The 22,327-nt window shown below is 32.4% G+C and overlaps 1 protein-coding gene across 1 annotated transcript in view; it reads right to left on the bottom strand.

The window, feature by feature from the left end:
- Nucleotides 1-1,056: 1,056 nt before the first annotated feature.
- LOC131859293 (MLO-like protein 6) overlaps nucleotides 1,057-22,327 on the bottom strand; it is a 47,145-nt gene continuing 25,874 nt past the window's right edge. The window contains exons 11-15 of the mRNA XM_059212885.1: nucleotides 2,121-2,294; nucleotides 1,998-2,033; nucleotides 1,813-1,880; nucleotides 1,488-1,548; nucleotides 1,057-1,404 (exon numbers count right to left, since the gene is read on the bottom strand). Of these exons, the coding sequence (XP_059068868.1) occupies nucleotides 1,057-1,404; nucleotides 1,488-1,548; nucleotides 1,813-1,880; nucleotides 1,998-2,033; nucleotides 2,121-2,294 (687 nt within the window). The remainder of the gene's footprint in view (nucleotides 1,405-1,487; nucleotides 1,549-1,812; nucleotides 1,881-1,997; nucleotides 2,034-2,120; nucleotides 2,295-22,327) is intronic.

The raw sequence follows: 22,327 nt of genomic DNA, 5'->3' as shown, positions 1-22,327 counted from the left end.
AGTTGATCATAAAGTTCTATAGTTGTGTTAGTATATCTAATGTGTTTATTTTGTAACATAAACAATACATTATAAAAAATTACATCAATATATATGTACATTTCAATTATTCTATGTACATATTGACTATGGGGAAAACATGTACAAGTTAGATTTCTAAATTTTTGTTAAAAATTACATGCACATCATTATCTATTGTAATATAACACAATTCAAATATAAAATGTAACTACTCATCACTTTTCACATGTATAAATATAGGTTGTTCTTATCAAGAAATGAAATAGTATTTTTTTATTTTATTGAAAAAATTAATGTCTTGCCCATACTATTATGCAAATAAAATGACAATTCCTTAAATTGTAATATCAAGGTCCTTTATTATATGCGAAAATTGCAACCAAAATCTTGTTTGTCATATATTTCCAAAGGCATAATGGATGTAAACTAAAAAGATGTAAAATAAGAAATAATTAATTTAATTTTTGAATCTATTTCATATTTCTATATGCTTATTTTGTATTAATTTAGTTATCAAGCTAATATGCTTGCTACTAGTCAAATATATCTATATATGCCATCAAATAACTTATAAACATTCTTATTTAAAATTTATTGGTTTTGTACTACACTTCTAGATATTGAACAATCAATCATTTCACATAATACCACATCAATAAATCTATAAATATTAATATATAAATATCATTTAATAATAACTATAATAATGTATCACCCTTCCTTCTCTCTATTCTTATAACACTTGATCAATTACAAATAGTAACTATTAACATTTTTTTAAATACATTTTTGTACAGCACATAAGCTATCTCTAAAGAAGTTTTCTCAGTTATTGACTTTGGTGTTTTTACCTTATTATGAGGCTAAATAATAAACCCTACCTCATTAGTTTTCTTATTTGTTGACTCATGCTGCTTCTACGTACATAGTTTTACTTGACTTAAGAGAACCCTCGTTGTTTAGGTCTTTTGACATATATAGCAAAACTTTGAAAGTTGCCATCATTTTGTTGCTCTTTTCTCGCAACAATCATTATTACTTGGATAAGTGAAAGCTGAAATCAGAAGCATCTGTCTCAACGTCTTGTGTGTCTCCCTGTATTTCTTCCTTGGAATCATTATTGGCATTCAGGCGAAGATCGTAAGAAGATGAAGGTCTAAGCTTATGTTCAAATTGTTCCATTTGCTCTAAGCTTTCTGGGTCTCTTACACTTTTGTAATTGTGGAAAAGATGAACTGGAGAAGATCCTTCAGGTGAATTTGTTGGTCCACTTGATACATTTTCTTGCCTTTCCCTAAGGTTCCTCGTAGCTCTCTGGTGCCACTTCTTCAAGGACGTGGCTATTCTTTCACCAAATATGGTTGTTTTCATGTCTGTACCCATCTGCAATAACAAAACCCATATTTCATTCTTACAATGCTACTTTAGAAACAAGAAATGAAATGTGTTCAGCTATCAATACATACCTGTGTAACAAGAGCGTAGAGAGGGAGAGTTACATAGCTGCACAGTATTTGAACTGTAACCCTAATCATATAAAAACAAATTTCAGGTTAAAAATATCTCAATTTAATGTATCCTGATGATAGGTCATGAAGCTTGATCTGATGAATATTTAATGTATCTGTTTTTTTTTTTAGTTTTCATCTTGACGATAGATCATGAAGCTTGATCTGAAACGTTGATGAAAAATAATCTCACGCAATCAAATATAAAAATCATCAAACTAAATTATTATGAACTGTAAAAACCTCATGCATTCAAAAGATTTAGCAGGTCAAATAAACTTACCCCAAGCTTACTCTAACTACAATATTGGCGATCTGTTTGTGGAAGCAGGATTCCAGGCCATACTCGTACTGCATCCATTATATGATTATGAATTTGTTAGGGCAGAGAAAATTCTATCAAGCCAAGAATTGAACTTATGTAAAAATAGAAATGATAGTTTTTGAACGTAGATGTTTCTTCCTTACCCATGCCCAGAAGAAAAAAGCAAGTTGAAAAGCGCTCTGCAAAACAAGCTCTCTACGATTACAATTTGTGAAACATAGAAAGATGAAACTTGAAAGAAGGTTTTCAGCAAAAAAAATTGTAACCTGAAATAGGGAAAAATGAATGAGATGGAGAATTAGGCGGGGTCGTTTGAACCAAAAGAGTTGATCATTGGGATTCACCACTGGAGCTCCTCGCACAACAGGATTTGTATCTTGGATGTCCAACGCCATTTTCGTTATTATAACTTGCAACTTTGTTCCCACTATTAGAAGAATCTGTCGAGCATAAGTGTTTTGGCATTGTGGGTTATAGTGTGTAATGAGTTTCTTAGCATAATTATGAAATTTTCTTTATAGTTTGGTGTTTTGTGTGTGTTGTGTGTGTTGTGCAAGGGTTTGTAAAACTATTATTAAGCTTATAAAAAACCATCGTTATGTATATTTCATTTGAAAATCAAATAATATTAGTTTGTAGCTTTTACAATGACATTGGCAATGCTGTAATAGTTAGTGTGGGTTTTGCATGAATTTTGGGGTTTGGAGTTATATTGTTTGTTGCTATTGTAAATTAGATTTCACATCTAGTTATGGCATTTTATTAAGTTTCATTTAATTTATTCTTTTAGTGCAAGATTAGCTGGTTAGTTTTTGTGCTTTCAATGTTATTACACTTTATATTGCAAATTTATAATTATCAAATATAAAATTATTCATAAATTTTCGGTGAGAACATTACAACTTTTTTTCTTATACCATTATCATATCTATAGTCTAGGATTTATATGCACTATATTTATTATTATAGTTGAGGCTAAAAATTGCTAGTAGAAACAAGGCAATTTCACATTTAGTGGTTTTTACCATTTTTAGGTAAGATATATTCGCACTAGCTCAATTGAACTTTTGGATTGTTTTCCACCTTATGTGGATGACACACATGTTCACCATTTTTTTTTAATAGCTAACTCTTGCTAATGACAAATTAGGCACACATGTCCTATGCACATACAAGGTGGTTAGAATCCACACCTACCTTCTCACCTCACCCCTTCCTTATATCCAATCTCTAATTGTTTGTATATATTATATCAATAATATCATTACATGTTGGTTTTCTATAAATCTCTTGCGAAATTCATATCATTATTCTACAAGACATAACAAGTTATGAGAGTCAAATGGGTAAACTCTTGCCTAGTATCAATGCTCTAAATATAGAAGAAACTTCTCACAATAGATATGTTTTTACCAAGTGATTTCATTTGGTGGATCCTAGATCTAAACAGACCTCACTTTTTCTATTTTAGAATAATTTATTGTTTCTTCTAAGGGCATAGATTTTATCCCATATATCATAATTAGCTGAAATTTTTTGAAATATTTATCAACAAGAGATAACGAATCTATTTTCACTACTAAAACTAATCAACTTATGCCTATTTTTATCTAAAACTTGCAAAAAAGTCTCATAAAATATGTTGGTGTGAATAGGGGTATTTCCTATCTAGTTTCCCCCTTTATAGAATGAACAATGTACATTATCTAACGAGCTCTTCATTAGGACCTTTTTGCACATGTTAACATGTTAAGTTTAATCAAGAGTTAGAAATATTTCAAGAAATATCTTGTAGTCATGTGATCTTGTCCCTATTTGTCACATGCTATGAGATTAAGAAACTTGTAATCATTCTATTGAGTCACATCTCTCAATATTATCTATTTAAACAAGGTCTCATTCATACATTTCATAGACTAAATATGCACATCATTGATTACATTACATAAAATATATTTTAAATCCATTATTACCAATTTATGCTCTTGCTAAATTCTCTATTTTAAAAGGATATTATGGTTTTCTAGGTGATCAAGTGAAGTTGATTCCTTTAGTGACTTTAACATAGTATCAAAGCTTTAGCTATGTAAATCCCCTTCTCAAATTTGAGAGTGATTTGTGAAAAATTTATTGCAAGTCTACAAATATTATTGGATTTTTAAAATTTGATTACGCTCTTCTCTTGCATTGAATGATGACCTAGAGAATTAAAAACACTTGATAAAAATATCAAATCTCGGGGTTTGTTCTTTATGTGAATATTTCCAAACTATAATTTGGATCTTGTTAGTGCAAATCTAAGGTTACCATTAACATCATTGAACTAGTTGCATTCTTGCTCCTAAGAGTTTTGTTTGGTACATTTCCTTAAAAGCACATATTTTTTCTTGTATTTTATAATAGTGTGATCAAATTGATCCCAATCTATCTAAAAATTGTATTTTGATTATGTGGCCAGATTTAACATTTGCATATAATAGACCCAAATCCACTTCACTATTTTTGGCAAGTGACACTTTTAATTACACTGACTAGAACATATCAACCTTATATATTATTGAGAGGTCTCTTGATTGAGTGAATTTGTGGGTTAATCTTGTACTTTTGTTGGATTGACTCTCTTGACTAGTCTACTATGTGATAAAAGTAGAGGAATCTATCATGGCTATCACAATATATTAAGCTATATAATTGAATTAAGAAATAAAAACTAGAATGCATGGCAACATGGTATGATGAAGCATTTCAAATTTCTTAACCTCTTTGTTTACTTTTATGAAGTGGTTCCTCAATCACCAAATAATTGAGAGAATGAAATTCATATTTTAATACTATTTATATTCTTAAAAACATCTATCTTAATACTAAGACCAACACAAGGAATATTTTCTCATATTTTAATTCTCCCATTTCATCTTAGATAAATTTTTTGAGTATGTATGTAGATCTAAATGATTTTCAACTCATAGTTGATCTTAATTGGATATGTTAATTCTCCTAGATGATTCTGATACTATTCCATATGATGAAAAAATATTAGAAGTGCTAAATTATTATAAAAAAATATTGAATACAAAAGGGCCATAAAATATTCTACTTGGCCATAAAATATTCTACTTATCCTTTAAATACTTCATGCATTCCAACATTAGATGCTCACATTAAAGAATCTAGTTTCAACACAAAACCATTTGGGGATGAAAATAATAATCCAATGGTAAGTATTAAGATCTCATATTCTCCATGTACTATTGCTTTTGATGATTCTTGTGCTTCTACATTCAAGACTACTTATGATTTAGTGTACCAAGATGTACATTATCTCCTTGATATGGCTACTTGAGATGACTACTTCATATGCATTGTAAGTTTTCTTGTAGAGTCTCATATTTTAGGTTAGAAGACACAATTTATGATTTTAATCATATCTTTGATGGAGATGATTATTCTTTTGTTGTTGTGAAGAAACCTTCAAACATACTTTTTCATTTGCCACATGATCATTATCAGAGTTTGACATGAGTATGTATACCTTCTGAGACCCATTTGAGGGTGGCATATTTATTTGTAGATGATATACTTAAGTATTTATATCTTTTTCTACATACATATCCACTAGATTTTGCATTGTCATTTTTATCAATGTGGCCTAGAATGCTTGATTTGGAAGGGGAAACTTTCAACATCCACATGGGGACACTCAATTAGTTTTCAAATAATATGTACATATTAATATTTCTCCCATTGGCTTCATTTGAGGAATAGGAAGAAATTAATTATACAACTTTTGTATTGTTTCTTTCTAATCAGAAGAATGCTATATAACAATTGTGGACCATCTTTTATGTCAAATTTTTAACATCACATTGCAATATATCCTATAGTCAGGGGGCTCCATATTTTATCTTCTTCTCTATTATGTGGGAATTTTTCCCTCACATCGGTTTTTTTTCCTTCACATATTTTAAGAATATTTTTTTGTATTCTTGGTATCTTTAAAAAATTATGTACCATTAGCTTTCTTTATTTTCTCCATATCTGAAAGATTACATTTTTACATGTGTACCTAACATGGTCTAGTATCTAGGACCCATCCTTCTATCATTTTTATTTTTTCACCATTCTTGCTAAGTCGCACTTAAGAGAGCTTGGTGTGAACAAGGGTATTTCCTATCAAGTTTCGCTCTTTGTAGTATAAACAACACAAATTATCTAATTAGTTCCTAGTTAGGACATTTTCACACATGGTCACATATTAATTTTACATGGTGAATTAGGAATATTTCTAGAATTATCTTGTAAATAGGTAATCTTATAATACACTTGTCACCATCTCAGTTATTCATATGCCTCAAAATTTTCTATATAAACAAGATCACACATTGTAGTGTCATAAATTATCACCCTTTATAATTTTTCACTCCTTTTTGGGCACTTTCTTTAGTGTTTCTCCTTCTGGATCATTTTTAGCCTATTTGTTTCCTTATCTCATCCAAAATGTTGGCATATTCTTGTGCGGTAACCTGATCCAATATCCTAGGCCTATGCACTCTTGAATCACCCTTACTTGTTCATTTTTTAGATGGAATATGGAACATAGTGCTATAGTCCCTCCAAAAGGGGTCTAAATTCAAATGTGACAAAGTGTTGATTCTTGGCACATTTAATTTGATCTTTATATTTTGATATTAACCATTGAAATTCAACCTAAATGTGAAAATGCCTTGAGAAACCTTAATAAAGGCATCATCTTGAATTCATTTTATCATCTTTCATAATTCACAAGTTTTATTTCAAGTCCTAATTCCTTCATTCATGAGAAAATATAAGTACAAGCATGATTAAGCTACAACAAGTTATCTTCAAGTATTTTTTCATGATGGATTTTGTTATGATTTATCAATTTATTACATCAACACCTAGAGGCTTATCTGTAGAGCATTGCATCACCAATCTAAAGGTGTAATATTTTCAATTTAGCATTATTTGGTGGTGAAATTGTAGGGCTTTACCACTTAGTGGATCAATAAGGCCATAAGATCCACACCAATATTAAGGAGGAAAGGTGGCTTTGATTGATATAACTCTCCAAGATATTGAAAGTAGATCATACTAGTGTTCCTCCTTGAGTTGAGTTGAAATTTAAAATTTTATAATCTATAGGGAAAAACAATAAATAATTATACTAAAACAATAATAATAGAATGTTCCTAACTTCACACAGAGCCACAAATAGAGATCTAAGAAAATAAAGTGGATCAAAACTAATAGCTTAAAATTTAGGCCAAATTGCAAGGACTAGGAGGTTAGTGCATCCTGGTCCTGCAACTTCTGGGCAGACAAGCATGATATTTTTTTGCATTAGGAAGATACATCAAATTCATTATTAGAAGACTGGGCTGAATTCTTGGGACTAGGGCAGTGGGAGCTACCCAATCATTATTTTTTTGCATCAATAAAATCAAAACCTATTTGCCATCACCTATTATATTAGAATCTTTGATCGTAATACCTGAATCAATTTCCTACACATATAAAGAGAGAAAAGGGTTGTCTATAGGGGTTTTTTCTTGGGTCAAACCCTAGTTTAGGAATTAACCTTCAATTCAATTGAAATAAGAAATTTAAATATTGAAGTGAATGTTGAAAAATATACCTTAGATCTACAATTGTTGATAGAAGATTGATGACACAATGATCTTTAGATGTGATCATAAATGTTGAATGCAATAACATGACAAACACATGAATGACCTAATAAAACATACATTCTTGCATGAAGATTGATGTGACTTTTCTCCCTGATGCTTGAAGGAAATGGTGGGATAAAATTCTACCTTTAGTGCTTGAGAATTCTTGATGACGAATGCTTGACGAATGCATGAATGGTGGGATATGAGAGTGATAGAGTGTGGGTGTCAAAATGAATTCATAAAATGTCCTTATATAGGGTTTCCTATTTAAATTACCAATTAGGCCAACCTCCAATGATCAAGTAGAGCCATGGGGACCAAAATCTATTGGTGAGGGGAAATGCCTACCCATATTTGAAATGGGTCTTGTTTAAGGAGGACCAAGGTGGTGGTGGAATCTTAATCTAGATAGGGTCACCCCAATACCCCTGTCTTCCAAAAATAGGACAAATAGACCAGCAAATAAGCAGGCATGGACTTGGAATGAGGCCCACTTGGCTATACAATCAAGTGACATCAGATTTGGAGTAAAAAGGAGCCAAAACAAGCATAGGGGTAATGAAGATAGGATATGCTAAAGTAGGAGCATAGTACAAGGTTACCATTTATGATGCTACTTTTATCCCCCACTTTAACAAGAGTATGATCGTCTAAAAATACTCATGGTAAAGTATAAAGATGATGAAGAGATAGAAGAGCAACTAGAAGCAAGATCACAAAGATTTCTTAGGACATCAATAATTTTTAAGAAGCAAGCCCCCAATCTTAGGATATTAACTTACACAATCATATGCAAGGACACACAAAAGAAGAAAAAGACAAAAAAGACAAACAAAGGTAAACAATGACAAAAGACACACAATAAAGGGGGATAGTACTAAAATCTCCAAGTCAACTAGCTAAAGAGAATTAGATAGTCCAAATGTCTCAACCACTAATCTCATTCTTGGAATACCATTACAGGAATACAAGTGGTCACATGAAAAGAGAATGCATCGAGTGATGAACCATGCTCCAACAAGTAGAAAAGCTATGAAAATATGGGGAGAAGAAAGGAGAGAACATGGATGTCATAGACTAGCAAGTTGTGTTATGCTAGGTGATCCATGAGAAAAAAAGAAAGATAGATCATGGAATTCATAAGCTAGTAAGTTGTGTTATTCTAGGTGATCCATGGGAACATGAATACTCACAGGAGAACAAATTGTGTTATGTTGTGTGATTCATGTATAGAAGGAGAGTCATAATAGTCTAGAAATTTGTGTTATGGTAGTTATACTCATCTCAAAAATGCCACACAAGGAGGGTTGAATAGTATAGAAACTTTTGTCTTGGTATTCAACCTACCATAAACAAGTTGAAAAAGGAAGAGCTTAAAGGTTTAGCAAGTAGCATTATGCTACTCAACTCACCTTGCTGCATATGCCATCATCTATTTTTAGGAGTTAAACATCTCATCTAAGACGTTAGGTCTAGTTTCAGGAATGAAACAACTTGTATAAGAAATATTATTGAAAAACAATATGTTCGGTTTCAAGAATGAAAACATCTCATCTAAGAGATAGATCTAGTTTCAAGAATGTACACCTCACATAAGATATACAAAAGGACTAGATCTGGTCTCGAGAATTAGGCATCTCATCTAAGAGTTACGTCTGGTTTTGATCATGCAACAACCCATATAAAACATATAAAAGGATAGCCAATCAAGGCATTATTCTAAAAAATCTATAATTTTGAATAAAAAATATGGTACAAGGAGGGCGTGGTGTATGGCCCCCTTAAGATGTCAACATAATGGTATGTCGATAGCTTAAGAAAGATAGAAACAATGATACACACCTTCATCACCAAGGATATATCCTTTAGGAAACAATGTACATAAATCCAAGCTAAAGGAGCATGACTCTTATAAGCAATGAAAATATAGTTGTTAAAGAGATATCTTACAACAAGTGTAAAGGGATTCTTGATGAAGGATAACACACTTTTGACCCTAAGTGAGGGGTTCATTTATTACAGACATACATTTTCAAGTGAAGAAGAGGTTGTACTCAAGGATACACACCTCTTTCATAAGAGAGGATCCTTAAGAAAACAAACAAATTCACACAAGGAATGACATTGTATCATAAGAACACACCACTCATCATAAGAAAAGTGGATCCTTAGAAAGCATAGGAGATGAAAGATAAAATAAATAACCCCAAGCAAACAAGCTAAGAGAATAATTAAACTCCTTCTAAAGAGAGATTATACATAAAATATGTACCATTTCAAGAAAATAATAGGTCCTAACCAAGGACCACACATGTATTCAAATGAAGGGTAATTCAATATGAGAAATTATTTCAAGTTACGAAAAATATAACTCAACGGAAAATGCAATCTTTAAAAAAGAGAGAATTAAATATATTATCCTTTCTCCCCAAGAATAGAGACAAGGAATAATTATGTTGTTGTCCAAGTATGATTGGAATTGAATATGCATCACTACATATGACAAAGATCCCCCATTAAAGTTAAACTAATAACGTCATAGGGTAAGGAGCAATATAATAAGGTTAATGGAGTGCTATGGTACTACCTCTTTACCAAGAAAAAATCAAAAATTAGTTGTAAGAACTATGAGAGTTTTGATCATATTGGTATTTATAAAATTATTTAAAAGCTTTACAATTTCCAAGAGACTGGGAATAATAATGATAAAAAAGACAATGCTCATCACCCTCTTTGTTCTTATTATTATATTTTATGAAAGGAAAAATATCATGCTTATCATACCTCAATCTCTAAAATATTCTTGTACAACTATTTTTTTTAATTGTCAATATGGATAGGTCTTGTCTCTTGAGATATAGGACAAGGTATTCTAGTGGAAGGAGAAGGATTGTTTTCTTGAGGCAAGAGAACTAGTAAAGAAGAAGGAGGATTATTTGATAAAGTATGTTTGGATGGACGATAGTTTCCATGACTTGTAAAATAGTCTTTAATAATTCAAACTTTACGAGCATCCTCTGTAGATGTTTGAGAATTAGGATATCCCAGACCTTCTTTATTAAATTGTGTGAGAGATTCTATAGGAATCTTAATTCCTTGTCATGCTTTCCAAGTCCATGTCCTCTATAGCCTTGTTTTGAAATCATATCATATCCAACTTCATAGGATGTTCTCAATTTTAAAGGAGAAGGTATTTCATTATGTATTTATTCAAACTTTGTTGTGTAAGGAAAAGTTGAAGGGTCAAAGGGATAATTATATGAAGAAGTGATATCCTTTGTAGGGAAATTCTCCTATTTCATCATCATTATTTATCTACCCTTTGGAAGATTGGGAAGGAGGATTTTCATCATCTAAGGCCTCATCTTTGCTAAATTTTATGTTAGGAGATAGGTTGTGAATAAAGTATATAACATCATATTGCCTATAAATATGTTGATGATCAATATAATCTCTAGGAGAATAAGAAGGATATAGAGAGATTGATATACCAACATGTTTAACTTGACTCCCTTGCACTAAATTACCTTTATGAAAAGAATAATGTGTCATGTTTGTCTTCAATGCTTCTTCCATTAGAGAGATCATTGATAGGAGTTTTGACTTTTTCCTCATGAATAAAAGGTATTCTAGGAGGGGTACAAGAACTCATTAATGTTTCATCTCTAGGAGGAATACCATGTATGGAAGTTAAAGAGACATTAAGGAAGGTATTTATGATATCATCCTCTTCCTCTAGGATATCCTTATGAGAGTGGGACATCTTAGGAGAAAGATAAACATCATTCATCAAAAGTTCATTCCTAGGAGAGGAAGTTTTAAAATAAGCGTTAATAATCTTTTCTTGCACTAAAGTGTCTTCAAGGGTAAGAGGATCCTGGGGAGAGAGAAAATCATAGCTATGGATGAAAGAGAAATATGAACTATCATCATATGCACAAAAAGGAACATTATGGAGATCTTGAATTAAATTTAAAATTAAATTATGAAAGCAAGATAACAACTCCATTTATTATCAGGACTAGGAGGGTAGGACACCCTAGTCCTAAAAATTTAGGGCAGAGAAGAAAGATATTTTTTAGATTAGCGTGACATAAAAAATTCACTATTAGAAGATCAGGCTAAATTCCCAGGAACAAGGTGGTGGGAGCTACTTGGTTCTCCTATTTTCATGTCTGTAAAAGTTGAACCTGTTTGTCATCATCTATTTTGTCATAATCTTCGATCACAAGACCTAATATATGGAGAGCCTTATATTAATATATGCAACCTATCTCAATAGATTATAACCAAAGCTACAACTATAATTCCATACTGGTGGGTTATAATGATATTTATTTCAAACCAAGCTCAATGCAATGCAACTAGAGCTTACTAGCTATTAAATTTTGAGCAATTTACAAAAAGAATAACAAAAACCCTAAGATAAGAATAGAAATTTAAGTGCACCATAAGTAGCAAAGAACGTATGAATAGTATCATAACATTAGAGAACAATATATATTGATCAACATATACAAAAGGATACATGTAATCCGTAGTCTTCTTAAAATGATTTGAATCACTCAAATCTTTTACTTGCTTCATAGAAACTTGATCTCAAATTTTGTTCTTTGTCTATATGGCGAGTTATTTGAATGATGATGGAGGTGGATGTATAAGTCCTTTTTTTGTTTGTCACTTAATATGTTTTCCTCTTTTGTACTCTAAATTTTATTAGCCCTCTACATTTTTGTTTGTGCAACTATAGACCTAAAATGACATGTATAAAGAAAATATGGTGGTGTAATTTCTTTGGCCCTTTTCAAATTCTCTTTCCAACTGTAAACCTTTTTCTTTTCTCCTCTATTTTCTTATTCTCCAAATTAATTTGAGCTTCTCACTCTTTTAATTCTTTTCAACATTCCTCCATTGCATTCATTTTGGCATTCCAAGTCCTTTCTAAGTTTCATGGTTTCCCCAATGCGCCTATTAAGTAGAGGTTCTACTTCTTGCTCTACCTTTCTCAGTTATTTATAGATTATAGTCCATTGAAATTTGATCATCAGTATATTAGGATATGATAGTAGTCATCTTCTCTATGAAATTCCTCAATTTTAGGTTTCAAATCTTTTGTCATCTAATTCATAGATTCTATCATTGTATGGAGATATTCCATTTGTAAAAGCCTCTCCTCTTGATGTCATTAGGTGTTTAATATTTTCTTGTATATTTGAAATTCTCTTGTTGATCTATGGTAGGCCTTATGATCCCCTCCTTTTTAGGGAAGATGTTTTCAAGTATGACCTCCAGTACTTTAATTAATGATGATATATCATAACCTACACAAAATATTAGAAGTTAGTAAAACCAAAAGCAACTCGCCAAACCATCATCATCAAAGATAATTGAGGTAGGTTGGGAATGTGTTGATCCATTTTAATGATAGGAGTCATCATGAGTATGTTACAACTTTATTGCCCATACTATTAAATAAATCCATTTTCCTTCATGAAAGTTTCCACATCCAACTCACAATGATTGACGCATGTTATAAATAGTTCTCAAATAAAGAATAATCAACAAAGATGCCAAGTCATCCTATCGATTCCCATCTACATTGATGACATATATTATGTACAATAACTTCTTGTTATTCTAGTCCCTTCCAACTAATATGATCTCCAAACTGAAATAAAGATGGGAAATGCAAATCAAGTCCTCAAAATTTATCCATTAAAATCAAAGATATACTTTATAGCCTATGAGTTTCATTATAAATTATTTCGATAGCAGTTTTAATGCCGATCATAATTTCATGAGATTTTTAATATGATCTCCAAACTTAAATGAAGATTGGAAATGAAAATCAAATGATCCTCAATATTTGTCTATTAAAACCAAAGATATACTTTATAACCTATGATTTTATTTTGAATTATTTGGCTAGAAGTTTGAATGTCCTTCATACTTGAACGAAATTAATTCTCTCTTTCCCCCTATTAGTTACAAATATGATTTTCTATCCAATCTTCCAATCTATTCCCTTCCCTGTAGCAGTGTTTCAACTCATATCAGTCACATTTATCTAACATTTCCCAAACATTTTGAAGGATGTGAATAATCCTCGAATTTTGGCTTTCTCTCTTTCTACATGTATTTAGAATTTTTAAAGTCACTCTCAATCTAATTATTGTTTATATTTATAGATAAATAAATAATTAAACCTTTATAAAGTGCAAGTTCTCCAAAGATGTTATTAGAGGCTGATTGAAAATTTAGAGACTATGTTGCTAAAATACTCCCGTTGTGATCCTAGATAACACATCCTCCACCTACTTTCTATGGATTTACCTTAACTACGCTATCAAATTTTAGCTTCAGATTACTCATGGGAGGAGGAATCCAAGCAATTTTTGATAGATCCAATTTTTTCTTTGGGCTTTGAAAAATACTTCCTTGAAAAGGTAACTTTATATATGGCCATTGTTTGAGCATAGTAGTATCCCGCTAACTAGAATGTGATCATTCACCTATTTAGTTTTCCTCACAAAAGAAAATATTACCTCTAAGATTGCTTTTTTGATTTGCTAGATTACTCGGTCTAACTTTTCTTTTCCCTAGATAATAATCCTCATGTTTTTCTCCCAACATATGTTTTAAATGCTTGAAAATAGAGTTGGCTTGTAAAAAATGAGCCAACTTGAGAATACACCACATAGAGTATTTTGAAGGGGAGACAACCAATGTAATTTTTTTTTATTTCCTGCCAACATGATTGTACTCACAATTTAAAAGAAATTGATTAAAATATCCTTGTGTAACACCACAAAGGACACATTATAAGGAATCGGAAATTCCTATTTTCTCTATCCTTAAACTTGTAAGAATTATATCTTCAATGCCAACCATGAAAAATAACCCACCTTAGGAAGATTCATATCATTGCAATAGAAATCAAAAGCTCTCTAATTTCCCTCTAAAGCCCCCTATTTCATTATTGACGTGTAACCAATTTTAATTGTATAGTCTGCTATTTTAGATGAAATCCATATAATTTTGTTTGGCTTGTTAGAAAAAAATACTATCCCTGTTTTAAAAATACTTTGTAGAAACAATTATAGATCAGGCAGAAATGAAAAACTATGGATAAATTTCCATCTAATAAGATTTGAAGGTTCCTCAATTGAATGGAAATAGTCACTAGCTTTCGCTCCCCATAATTCTATTAGAATGTGTCTTTCTTGTGACAGAATTTGAAACAAAATAACTGTGGATGGTCATTCCAATAATCTTCCCAAAAAATAGCATCACCACCTTTGTTTATTTGCCAAGTCAAAAATAGGATTACGTTCTCCCTAAATTTTATCATGAAGTCCTACATAAATAAACCTTGAGGAGCGTTAGTGATTGTAAAATTTCTCATTTCCTCCATGGAATCCAAATGCTTGACTTGACATTTCCTCCATGGAATCCAAATACTTGACTTGTATTATCTCACACCATCTAGAATTTCGTTTAGTATACATGTGACACACCATTTTAGCTCCTAGTGAAAGGTTTCTTTCCTCCAAATTGTGTATTACTACTTCCTCTTGTCGTTTGTTTTGACACAAGTTATTGAATGCAACCAATGAAATATTTTTCTTATTGTCTATATTGCACTACCACAAAAAAATAGATTATTTTTTTCTCATGAAGAAAGAAATTTGGAGCTTTCAACATTACCATATAATAATTGGATATTGCAGAGAGGACTAATTTAATTAGCTGTAAGCAACCAGCTAAAGAGAGCCACCTACTTTTCCATGAAGAAATTTCATTATTGATGACTGATAATGCAATCTATCAATATGAAGTTCTATTTTCTCTTGAGAAAAAATGAATACCTATATATTGGTTGGGTAATTCTAATATTTGAAAGCCCAAATTCTAAACAATCTTTTCCTTCAAGCAAGTAGGAGTACTGAAAATATGCATTTGATATTTCCCTACATTAACCTTTTGACTATAATCTATGGTTTATTTGCCCAAAGTTATTTTCCATTATTTGTCTTCTATAAGTGATGTTGTCACATAAAAGAGAGCATCCTTAGAAAAAAGAGAATGAGTTGAGGACAAGGCAGAATTTGAGATTGTTATACCTGGCCACTTTTTTGTTTCATGATATTTGTGTATAGCTCTACTCAAAGCCTCAACTAGAATTATAAATTGAAAAGAAGACAGAGGATCTCTTTGCCTAACACCTTGGGAGGAGCTGAAAACCCCCACTAGAGATTTATTTACTATAACTGAAAACTTTTCTCTAGATAAGAAAGAATCCACTTTCACTATTTTGAGGAAAAACCAAATTTCTCTAAAACTTGCATCAAGAAGACCCAATGTACCTTATCATATGCTTTCATCATGTTCAAAATGATAACAAAAATATAAAGTTTCTCAAAATGGATAGTATGCAGCATCTAATGCACTACCAAAGCCCCTTGAAGTGTTTATCTACATAAAAAAAACCTTCCTACTCCTCTAATATTATCTTGGGGATTAAAGAACTCAGAGCTATATAAATTGTTTTCATGAAAATCTAGTAAATTGGATTACAGAGAGAAATTGGCCTAAAGTCTACAATGTATTTGGATTTTGTATCTTTGGGATAATGGATATATGAGTAGAATTTAATTACTTCAATAGAGTTCTATACTTTCTAGATTCTTCTAATGCTCTTAGTAAATCCATACCTATGAAGGCACAACATTTTTGAAAAAAATGGATGTGAATCCATCTATCCTCGGGGCCTTGTTAGGGGGAAACAAAAATAATACTTTTTAAAACTCTTTTAAAGTGAAAGCTTTCAGTAGACAGTCGTGATCCACTTGAGATATAAAAATGGGATGTTTTCTAGTAAATCCAGTCTATTTTGCTCCACATATTTAGTTTCAATTGATTATTTTCCTAGCAATATCAAAAAGAATTTAATTGCTTCTTCTTGAATATCTTTCTCATTGTATAAGGGATCCGCACTTGTACTATATTTTATTGTGAAAATTATTTTTAATTCCCTTTTGATCCTTGTTGAGGCATGGAAGAATTTATTATTGTTGTCACCTTCCTTTAACCATAGTTTCCATGATGCTTTCCTCCAATAAATCTCTTCTACAATTAGGACTTCTTAATATTCCAAGTGGACTACCTTTTAAATTTCATATAAAGAAAAATCCATAACTTGTGCTATAATATGACTATTTATTTTCTCACACTATTCTTGCAAGATACATTTCTAGTAAAAGATGTTTCTAAAATGGTGAACATTCCAAAACATTATTTGACTTTTGACAAAATGCATTTTTTTGTAAAGTTGATGCATTCTCAAACCAAGGACAAAAGGAGTATTCATCCACCATTCTTGTAAAAGGGATAAGAAATGAGAGTCCCTAAACCAAAAAGTCTCAAATTTGAAAGAATGATTTCTAGAATGAGCCTATTGGTTTATGCTTATAGGAAAAGACATGGGAAAGTGATCTAAACAAGATAATTCTTGAATTTATGAGAAAAAATGATAATTGAATCCAATAGCCAATACGAACTCATTAAAAATATGTCTAGTCTTTCTACTATTTAATTAAAGTCTTTCCTTTTTTTACAATGTGGATTTTCCATTAGTTGGAACCAAATCTAAAAGGATATTTTTTGAATGATAGAGGAAAAATATTTAATTTCTTTATGAGGAGGAAATATTCTACCTTTTCCATCATCCAAAGAGACTTGCATTAAAATATCTAGCTAGAATTACTTGCTGGCATTATTGTCATTGATGTCAAAAGGATGTCAATGGAGGTGCAATGATGTAGGCAACAATCATGCATAAGGATGTCAAGGAAGGTTGCAGTGATGTGGGAAGCAGTCGCACATCGTGTTATGCTGAAGGGGTTTCAACCAGATTCATCATCATGGTTTTGACTAGATTCATCATCGTCACATGTCGGTCATGTCGAAAATGCTCATGAAGTCACATGTTGTGGTTGGTATGTCATGATTACCACGTGGCAGAAGCTGTTTGGCTCACGTGCATCTGAGGGTTTTGTGGTGTGCTTGAATGCAAGGAAGAGACCCTGTGGGATAACATAGATGACGAATCAATTGGCCTATCCTCTTAACCCATGGTGTTACTAAGAGAGAGTGTTCACCTCACGGGAAAACACTTGTGAAGTGCACATGATGTTTCTTCTTACCCCGCAATATGTTGGACGAGTGTTAAATACCCTGCGGAAGAACACTTAAGTGAAGAGAACAGTGTTATATCTTATTCCACATTGTCAAAATATGACTTGTTGAACAAAGTTGTCCCTCTTATCTCGTGTTGTCAAAAGTGATTAATGATGGTGGTCTGAGACAAGATAGTCAAAGGAGGTCAAAGTGGATAAATGCTCCCTCTTATCTCGTAGTGTCAAATGTGACTAACAAAAGTCATGCAAGATAAGAAACTAAAGGGAAGATTGTAGATTCCCTTATCTTGCACATGCTAATATTCTCACAAAATATCATACAAGATAACAATTAAAAAGGGAAAATAAGACACCTCGTTACCCATCATCGTGCAAACTTGAAGAGAGATTAGTTTCACGAGATTTATTGAAGATGCTTATCTCGCACGAGATGAGGATGATGTTAGTGGGACCGCGGGATAAAAATAAATAAAAGGAAGTGAAGGGCCCGCTTATCTCGTGTGAACAATATGGGATGTGAAGAATCCTATAGGATAAGGAAAAGCGAAGTAGGCATGAAAGGGTTTTGTTATCTCGTGTGACCAAGTAGGGATGAGAAGAGACTCATGGGATAAGGAAAAGAAAAAAAAGAAGAGGAAAACCTTATCTCGTGTGGGTTAATAGGCACACTAAATGTTGTACGGTCTAACAAGTGAGAGCATGCCATGAAGAAAATATTATCCTACATGAGACAGATGGTTATGTGGTGGTCCTGTGGGACAACAAAAAGAGAAGGATACTAAGAAAATCCTTATCCTGTGAGGGTTCACAAAAGTAAGAAAATTTCTATGGAATAAGAGTATAAAGGAAAAATAAAGGTTTCCTTGTCTCACGCATCTGTGTGGTGATAAGGAAAGGGTTGCGGGATAAGAAAGCAATAAGATAAAGGACAAAGGCTTATTCCGCGTAGGTTAAGAAGCTAACCATGCATGATGCGGGCTAATAGGAAAAAGCGAAGGATTCTTAAGAATAACATAATCTTATCCCACATGGGTGGAACATACATATTTTGTGCATGGAGTTCAATGGAACTGAGCAGCCCAATAGTCCACATGGGTATTGACCAAGTTTGACCCAACAATGGGGCACTAATGGAGCAAATCAGAGGACACTTGTCAGAAAGATGAAAGGGTATTTTGTGAATAGAATTGGAGATTGTGATCGACTTTGTACCCATGTCTGCAAGGTGATAGACCTAGAGGTTCATGTGGATGATTGACTAGGATTGACCAAGTGACTTGGACACTAAATAAAAAGATGCCTGTATGCCGATAGGAAAAATGATGTACATGGTGGTCGACGGACCTTGACCATCTGATATGGACAAAGAATATGAAGACATGAGGCTCCCTGATGAACAAAAAACAAATCAAATATGCTTAAGTCGGTGGGTGTGGATTTGAGTGTGGTACTTATCAAAATTTTCAAAAAGGATGAAAGATGCGTTAATGGCGACCAAGTTGCGGGCAGGTTGTGCAGCTTGAGGAGGGATTGAAGATTGTTTTGGGAAAAGGAAGACTACTAAACTTAGTAATCCAAGTACAGAGAATGATCTGAAGATAGATAGGATGCATTTAATTCAGGAAGCTAATCTGAGATCTTATTTAGGACAGAGAAGAAAATTGCTTGAGTTATGGACCTCCAAGACAACCAAATTTAATAAAATATTCAAGATTGCAGAAGAAGAAAAATTTGATGTGTATAGTGTTGATCTAATCCAATAGTAGTTGTAAATGTGATTCAACATTTTGGCAAGTGTAGTTGTATAGACAAACATATAGGTGGAAATAAAGATATCTCCATGAGTTGATTGTTTTGAAGTAGTGCGGTGAAGTATAGAGAGTGTAGTTGTTGAGAGAGAGAGAGTGTGCTCGTACAAAGAAAAAATACAGCAAGAATAGAAAATCCTGGAGAGTAATGTTGAAGCACAAAGAAGAAGATAACCAGATAGAGAAAGGATGAGAAATAGAGGAAAAACTTCCACAAGAAAATAAATTCATTCTCAAGATATGAGAATCTTGTAAGTATTATAAAACTCATTTGTAACAAGGCTTTATTATTGCATTGTAAACTTGAACAATCTCTTTAAATCTCTAAGTGGGGGCTCAGAGTAGGGGTAGGTGCTCATAAAATCAGGGGTTGGTGTTCCTTGGATTGGTGTCCTAAAGTTTCAAGGGTTTGTGCTCTAAACATTGTATATTGTTATTTATTGTGAGGCTGGATTGGAGCAATAGACTCTAGTAGCTATTATCACCAAGTTTTTCCCACATTGGATTTTCCTCGTACATTTTGTGTTACGTGATGTTGTCTTGTGTGTGTGTGTTTATATTTGTATTACATCCTTTAAATCTATACACATAACTTAAAGTTTTCAAATACACTGATTCACTCTCGTTCTCAGTGTCCACTTGTGTTCTTCAATTGGTATCATAGGCCTTGGTTCCCTTGTAGTAAAAGCTTTCTCTAGCTTGGGTAGATCATGTCTTGTGAACACAATGGCTAGAAATGATTTCTCCTCTAAATCCCCTATGTTTGATGGCACCAACTATGCCTTTTGGAGTAGAAGATTGGAAACTTACTTGTCCTCTTTAGGATTTGATGTCTGGATGTTAGTAAAAAATGGTTACATTGTTCCTCAAGTTCCTCCTACTGACCCTAATACTAAAAGGGAATATGGGAATAATGCTAAAGCTAAGAATGCAATCTTAAGTGGTACGTCAGAAAGAAAGTTTGTCGAAGTCATGCATTGCACATCAGCAAAAGAAACTTGGGACAAGTTGTAGAGTGTATATGAAGGAAATACCAAAGTGAAAGAAGGAAAACTGCAAAATCTAAGAACTCAGTTTGAAAATATAAAAATTAAAGAAGAAGAGAAGATAGTTGATTATCGGCAAAGAGTGGATGAGACTATGAGTGCTATAAGAGGACTTGGAGAAGAAGTCAAAGATAAAGTTAATATCAAGAAGGTTCTAAGATCATTAACCTCAAACTATGATACAAAAGTCTTAGCTATTGAGGAAGCTAAAGACTTAAAGACTTTCTCTATGGATGAATTATTTGGCTCTTTGTCTACCTATAAGATGAGAACAATAAGTGCTAAACCTTGAAAGAGAGAAGTTTCTTTCAATACCACAGAAAAAGGAAAGAACAAGCTACCAATGAAGATGAAAATGTTTATGATGCTGCTGAAGCTAACTTTGTTAGAAAACTCAAGAAAGATCAAGAAAGTATAGAGGAAAGCTACCTTTGAAATGATTTGATTGTTGTAAAATAGGACATTTTGTGGCTAAGTGTTCATAGAAGAAGAAGGAAGACAATAATGCAGAAGTTGTCAAGGATAAGGGTAAAAGGTTTTACAAATCAAGAAGAAGAAATTTTCAAGAGAAGAAGGTTTTTTAGTCAATGGATAGTGATGTCTTTGATGATGGAAGTGAGTCAGTTGAGGAATATAGTGACGATGAAAAATAAACTAGTATCGTCATGGCTCAAGAGATCCTTAATGAGAAACATAGTGGTGATCAATCTGAAAATATAGATGACAGCGAGGAAGAAGATGCAAATGTTGGGGTTGACCTTGAAGGAGAATTGGTTTGTGGTCTTGAAGAACTCAGCAAAGTAAGAAAAGAGGTCAAGAAATACAAGAAGTCTGTCATAAGGGAGCATTACTTACTAAACAAGAATATTTAGAAGTCAAATAGAAAACTTGCTGCCTTAACCACTCAGTTGGATGAAGCTAAAAGAATGTATAAAGTGACTAAATCAAATTTAGAAAACTAAGAGAAAGAATATTGAAAGATGGAGGAATAAATTGTGAATCTCAAAAAGGAACTTGAAAAAGTGCAAAGATGAACTCAAGGTGAGAATAAAGTACGAGGCCAGAACTAATTGTTAGGATAAAATGTTGAGAAAGAAAAACCACTCCAAAGACACAAAAGGTGTTGGATTTGAGGCTAGACAATGTTGTAACAGTAAATATTCATCAGACAAGGAGATACTCTTCACCTCTTCAAGTGAAAGTGAAGTCAAACAAACCTTCACAGTCAGCAAACCCAATAAGAATAAGACATATGTTTCTGCTACAAAGAATCAATCAATTAACCAATATGTTGATCCTAAAAGAAAATCCAATGTTGATAATGGAGGCTTCACAAAGATCAAGGATACATGAAGGGTGAGCTCAAGAAGACCAAACTATGTTGCTCCAATGAGATAAATGAGAAATAACTTCACTAATGATTAGTATGTACCTTAGTTCCATGGCTATTATTATAAATGCAATACTTGTCATCATGTAATTATATAATTTAGGCTTATGCATAGGTCTCCACCTAGTTTTGAAAGAAGAAATCAATTTGCTACTCTGAGAGATATGAATGTTATTTATTATCATTGTATTGGGTATGGTCATAGAAGTTATGAATGCAGGAGAAATGTATTGCAATCCCACAAAAGATTTTCAAATTCATCATTTAATGTAACTGTAAAATGCTATCATTGTCAAAACTTGGGCATTGCAAAACACTATAAGCTTAGGATAGCTAA

Source organism: Cryptomeria japonica, chromosome 10 (assembly GCF_030272615.1).
Source record: "Cryptomeria japonica chromosome 10, Sugi_1.0, whole genome shotgun sequence".
NCBI classification, from domain to species: domain Eukaryota; kingdom Viridiplantae; phylum Streptophyta; class Pinopsida; order Cupressales; family Cupressaceae; genus Cryptomeria; species Cryptomeria japonica.
This window is presented reverse-complemented; position numbering and strand designations above follow the sequence as displayed.